Here is a 5,850-nt window from a genome sequence, read left to right as displayed (position 1 = left end):
GGTTTTCCTTGTCAAAGTTTTAATGAGGCAACATTTGCGTGTCCAACACTGTTTCGAGTCTTTACATGCTTATGCAATTTTAGGTTTTTCTCATTTGAGTTTTCATGGTATATTAGTAATGATTTAGCCACAGTGGTCATCAGGGAGAGTGCTATAAACTAAGTTTATTTACTAAGATCCCTTCGTGTCTAAGTTTAGGGTTTACATATCTAATATCTTAGACACCAAGTCTTCTATCTATATAAATAGAGGCTTAAACATTGTATATTCTATACACATAATAATAAGAATTCCTCTCTTCTTTGCTCTCTATTTTCTATCTCATTCCCCAATACACAAGAAAAAGCAAATAAAAAAGGCAAAGAGTAAATAGGAAAATTTCTTTATCTAGGTAAATGTAGGAAAAAAATTTATTTTGTTACCCCTTTCAATAGATTAATATTACTAAAAATACTAACAAACTAATTAAAAAAATTGACTTTTTTGTTCAAAAGTTATATCATTAATCCCATATATCATAAAAACGACAAAAATTAAAATAAGAAAAATTGATACCCCTAAAAATTTACTGCCCAAAGTGGAACTTTGGTCACTTTGTGTTAGGGCCGGCCAGCTGAAGGGATCTAAAATTGTAAGTTTGCAACACAACTCAACTTCTTGCATCTCTCCCTGTGGTTCCTCAGTAAGAATTTTCAAGGACTTCCACCCCTGGTCCATATATCACACGGCAACGGTCAACAAAAGAACCCACAAGTCGAGTTGCCACCTCTGTGAAAAAAACCGTTGCTACCTGTGCACAGAGAACAGCAAATAGCGTTAGTTCTGATTTTGCATCTGTAGGTTGCGTGCAAGCCTATGTTCTGATCAGATAAACTTTGTGAGACTGCAATGCCTAAAAGCACATGGTCACTGAGTCCTGATGAGATAACTATGGAAGGATACTGTGGAGAAGAGACACGGGGAGCCAGTGTTCTCTGAATTCAAAACCAGTTTTTGGTAAGGGATCCAAACATCATAAAACCTTTGGGTGTTCTGTGTCAGCTACTAGAAGCATGAGCCTCATCTTATAAGTTTTTATCTCAAGCTACATTTCAAGCGATGGTCTGATGGAAAACAACAGTATGTTCACGTATTTCATATACCGCTTGTATGCTAAATCGATAAATATGTGTAGTGTGACCTTATGCCTACTCGAACATATCACACATGTATGGTGCAGTAGTCTACAATGAAAAGCTGGTCATGCTGAAACCGACAGAAACAAGCTAGAAACATCCAATTTGTTGAATGTATCTTGCAGATTTTTTCAACTTTAAGCTGCCATTGCAAATTTGCAGAACGGTTTCTCATGTAGTTTGACTGGTTACCAACATCTTATTCATCAACATATCGTAACAAGCTTAGCTACCCAAACATCACATATTCCTATTTGCAGCTGTATTTTTGTCAAGTTTATGAATGACAGGAAAGAGGCACTTCGAAAGCTAACATAACTAACCTGCCGGTAAAGTGGTGACTGGAACTTGAAGTCCACCAGGAAATGAAGATCACAAGTTCCGGGAACAGGTCCCGGGTTGAATTCCCAAATATTTATCAAGTGATCGAAAAGATTACTCTCTGACACAGTTGTCTGGAATATAACACATAGAAGTTAAAAAAAAAACATCACAGAGCATCTTGTAGAACCGTAATCTGATGCACGATATATAAAGGAAAAGATAACTAAGAATAGTTGTTAAAGGTAATTCTCTGAGACTTTCTTTTTCCTTACTGAAATAGAAAGATATATAAGCACACTACCCGATAATCCGGCACTATTCGCTAAAACAGAATAAGTAAATAGAATTTCAGCGGTGGAAAAGTTTCTTATTCACTAAATTATCAGCAGCCACAAGATGGATCACAACAGAAACACTTACTAGCAAAAAGTTTCTAAGTCATTTTTCTCCACCACGAAGCGGTTTTACATTATCTGTACTAATGTGCAACAACGTGTTTCATCTTTTATATTCCCTTAGAAAAGAACTCATCATCTCATGCAGTAAGAATGACTCATGTATGCAAAATTGAGGTGCACTACTCTCAATGGTGTTAACCATCTCCTCTTCCCAAAGATCATTTATTTCACTAAAACCCTGATACTAAGGCACCAAACTGGCAACTAAATCTGTCTCCACTCAGTCCTACAAGCTACAAAAATGGTTAACTAATACAAACAGAGAGGCTCGAACCTAGAAGTTTTAAGTGTTCCTGCAAAATGATATAGCACAGTCTCACTAGAGTGATGGACTAAAGCTGCACAGAAAGGCTGAAAATTTTCATATAAAGATTGTAGACAGAACTCGAATTAGATTTCTCCAAACAAATGATTACTTGCTCTAATCTTTCGCAAGATCATTTTCACCAGTTAGAGTTATTGGGTAAACTCAAGTAGATAAGTAAATTTAACTAATTAACTTAGTGCTGCTTCATTTGGTTCTTCTATCATCGCTATCAAACATTCCGAGTCAACAAAACTTTTTATTCAAGTCCCAATCCACCTTATCTATAATCATGATATGCTACAGACCTGTTCTTACAAAATTTACCCAGGCAAGTTTGCTCAGACAAGAAGCACCAAAAAAAGAAAGAAAAACGAAAGATTGCTCTCAAATTAATAAAAAAGCAAGGCACACTGATTAATAAAGAAAAATACCTTAATAGACTTTGGTTTAACCAATTCAACATGAGAGACATAGCTCTCAATGAGGAATTTAAAACCAATTTCCAATTCAGCATCAAAAGATCCGTCGGGGTTATTTCGAATAATCTTGGATCGCTGACACCACGGAACAAAATCTTCATACAAGTCAACAGCTGCCACAACCGCAAATAACTGCTCTGGGGAATATCTGTAAACCAGTAAAATCATGGTATTTTTTAAGGTTAGGGTCAAAAATTTCGAAGCAGAAAGCTGGAAAACACTTCAATTGAGACACAAATGAAACTTTGAAGACAGTTGCATTAACTTACCCAAGGACGCGCCTTTCCTCATGTGTCTTAGAAAGGACATTTCCATGTGATCCATCTCCGCAACCAAGAAAACATCTCTTTTGCATATGATTAATCTTTTGAAAATCATAATTCATGTTTCGAAATGAATACTTATAATCTTTATCAGTATGAACCAAATCACTAACACATGGAACATCAATACCCGCAATGCTACTCAATTGTCTAATCTGGGAATATCTCCCAATTGTACTACTACTTTTTACAGATTTCACAAACATTCCAACACCGTTTTTACGAGATAACAATCTTGCAATGGCCGTAGAGGCCGAAGTAAAAGGTACCATCATCAAATAAGATCAACCCCACTAAAACGATTTTCAATACCCAGAAACCGATATAAATCAAAACCCTAGCTAGAATCTGAACCTGATAAGTGATTATTTGAATAATATATCAAACGAAAACTCTTCAAACCCAATTGCCAATTAAATAGTATGAATGGGGCTAAATGAATAGAAACTAACAGAAACAGATAATCTGAGTACCTGAATTTCTTGTCTACAAATAACAACAAGAAATTATTTGAATTTAGCCAGAAATTAGGATTGAAGTGGGTAAGTCCTATATCTCTAGGGTTTCAACTATTTGGGGAAGTTGGTTTCGTTTCGTTTTTGTTTAATTCTTTAGTAAATGGAAACTTACTGAATATAGACAAAGTGAAGGAGAGGTTCGAATTGATGGAGATGTGGAAACTTGAGAGACTAGAGGGGAGTTTATGTATGACGAATGGATGGACGGCTTACGTGATTTAGGATCCATCTACCAGGTAATAAAAGTTATAAAACGCAACCTGGCATACAATGACGACCTTTTGTGACAAGGGGTCAGCCAAATCAAAAATTAGTCAAATGTTTCCAATGTTTTTCTCACATCTTCAAAGCAGTAGCACTTGGCAGTGACTTGCCACTTTTTTCTCTAAAATTGACATGGCTAAAGCTTTTAACAGGATCGAATGGGAATTCCTTATAGCCATCATGAAGAAAATTGATTTTAACTCTCATTGGTGTGGTTTAATACACCGGTGTATCTCTACCACCACCTCTGTTGTTCTAGTAAATGGTTCTCCTCATAAACTTTTCAAGAACTCTATCACTTTATCTTTTTCTCTTATGTATGAAAGCCCTTTCAAGAATTCTTTCCCATGCTGAGGATTTGGGGCTTCTCACTGGCATAAAATCTGCAAGAATGCCCCATCTATCAACCACCTCTTGTTTGTTGATGATTGCATGGTTTTCTGCAAAGCCAATAAGATTGAAAGCCAGAATCTAATGAATATCTTCCAAATCTTCAATGCAACCTCTGGCCAGCTAATTAACTTCAAGAAGTATGGTGTTTTCTTCAGCAACAACACAGGTCCCAATCTAAGCATCGGTATCAGTAAAAACATGGGAATCCAAGTTATTTAACTTCATGACAAATACCTTGGTTCCCCTCTCTTTACTCATAGAAGCAAGATCTTATCCTTTAAGCCTGGAGTGGACAAACTGAAACAAAGATTGATCAGCTGGAAAAATAGTCCCTTGAACCCTGCTGTCAGACATGCCCTCATAAGCTCTGTCACCTCCACTACCAGCATTTACCAGATGAACTGCTTTAAACTGACAAAGAAAACCTACCAAGATCTCAACAAGCTACAAAGAGACTTTTTCTGAAGCAAAAGCTTAGATAAGCCAAAAGGTTACTATCCAAAAGCTTGAACAACTGCCTGCAAGAGTATTGGGAGGTTTAGGCTTCAAGAATATGGAGGTTTTAACAGCTCCATGATAACAAAAATAGGATGGAGATTGGAAAAGGTCAGTGACTCTCTCTGGTTTCAACTTATGGATGCTAAGTATCTCATCGGTAGAAATGTTCTCAATATGGACACTAAACCAAAAGATGGAGACTCTTGGATTTGGAAAGGTGTTCTTGAAGGAATAAAGAATATCCAGCGACATAGTACCTGGAGGATTGGCAATGGTAAAAATATTGGAATCTGAGAGGACATTGGATTCCCTCAATCTCCTCTTTAATTCCTAAACCTGCTAATTGCCCTGAAGAGATAAACTTGGTTGAACATCTCCTCTTACTTCTGGTGATTAGAATACAAATCTCATTACCACTTCGTTTTCTACTGGCATTGCTGAATTAATCCATAACATTGTCACTCACCCTGAAGATGAAGATACAATTGTGTGGAATTTAACTGATTCTGGGAATTTTACAGTAAAATCTCTATACAAAGCTAAAATGGACCATCTATACAGGAATGATACTCAGTCTAGCAATTGGAAGACACCGTGGAGAATGGACATTGCTCCAGTTATCCAAATATTTCTTTGGAAATGTGCTCATGGGATCCTACCTACTAATGCTAAACTGCAAGCATTATGCACTATATTGATCCCATATACAAATTATGTAACCGTGGAGGGGAAACTATGACACATATGTTTCTAAAGTGTCGAGCTGCTACTTCAGTTTGGAAATTACTGCTTGGCACCTCCCATGGAAAGTTTGATTGCAATACCAATTTCTTGGACTGGTTGAACACTTGGTTCAACTCTGAAGCAACTAGTATGAGCAGAAAAATCTATGCAACTGCTTGCTGGTTCATTTGAAAGGCTAGATGTGACTATATCTTCAGAGATATTACGCCTAATGCCAGAAATATTGTTATCAGCATCCAACAACACTTATGCAACTATAATAGAGTGCACCATCTGACACATCATATTCTCAGTCAAATCCAACAGTCTAGTAATAGTAGCACTATTATATCTGATGATACCAACTACTCCCTTGGCACTGCTCAAA

General features: G+C 36.7%; 1 protein-coding gene across 2 annotated transcripts; it reads right to left on the bottom strand.

Moving 5' to 3' along the window:
- Nucleotides 1-396: 396 nt before the first annotated feature.
- On the bottom strand, nt 397-3,810 carry LOC113307618 (coenzyme Q-binding protein COQ10 homolog, mitochondrial-like). Of its 2 annotated transcripts, XM_026556068.1 has the most exons (4): nt 3,013-3,801; nt 2,696-2,891; nt 1,499-1,630; nt 397-790 (listed from the first exon to the last, which is right to left on the bottom strand). In XM_026556068.1, the coding sequence occupies exons 1-4, from the start codon at nt 3,339-3,341 to the stop codon at nt 680-682; spliced, it is 768 nt and encodes a 255-aa protein (XP_026411853.1). In that variant the 5' UTR covers nt 3,342-3,801; the 3' UTR covers nt 397-679. The 2 variants fall into 2 exon arrangements, with proteins under 2 accessions (XP_026411853.1, XP_026411854.1); XM_026556069.1 differs by lacking the exon at nt 1,499-1,630 and having other exon boundaries at nt 3,013-3,810.
- Between the last annotated feature and the right edge of the window lie 2,040 nt (nt 3,811-5,850).

This window comes from Papaver somniferum, chromosome 9 (assembly GCF_003573695.1).
Source record: "Papaver somniferum cultivar HN1 chromosome 9, ASM357369v1, whole genome shotgun sequence".
In the NCBI taxonomy this organism is placed as follows: Eukaryota; Viridiplantae; Streptophyta; class Magnoliopsida; order Ranunculales; family Papaveraceae; genus Papaver; species Papaver somniferum.
Note: the sequence above shows the minus strand (reverse complement) of the source record. Positions and strands in the feature narration are given on the sequence as shown.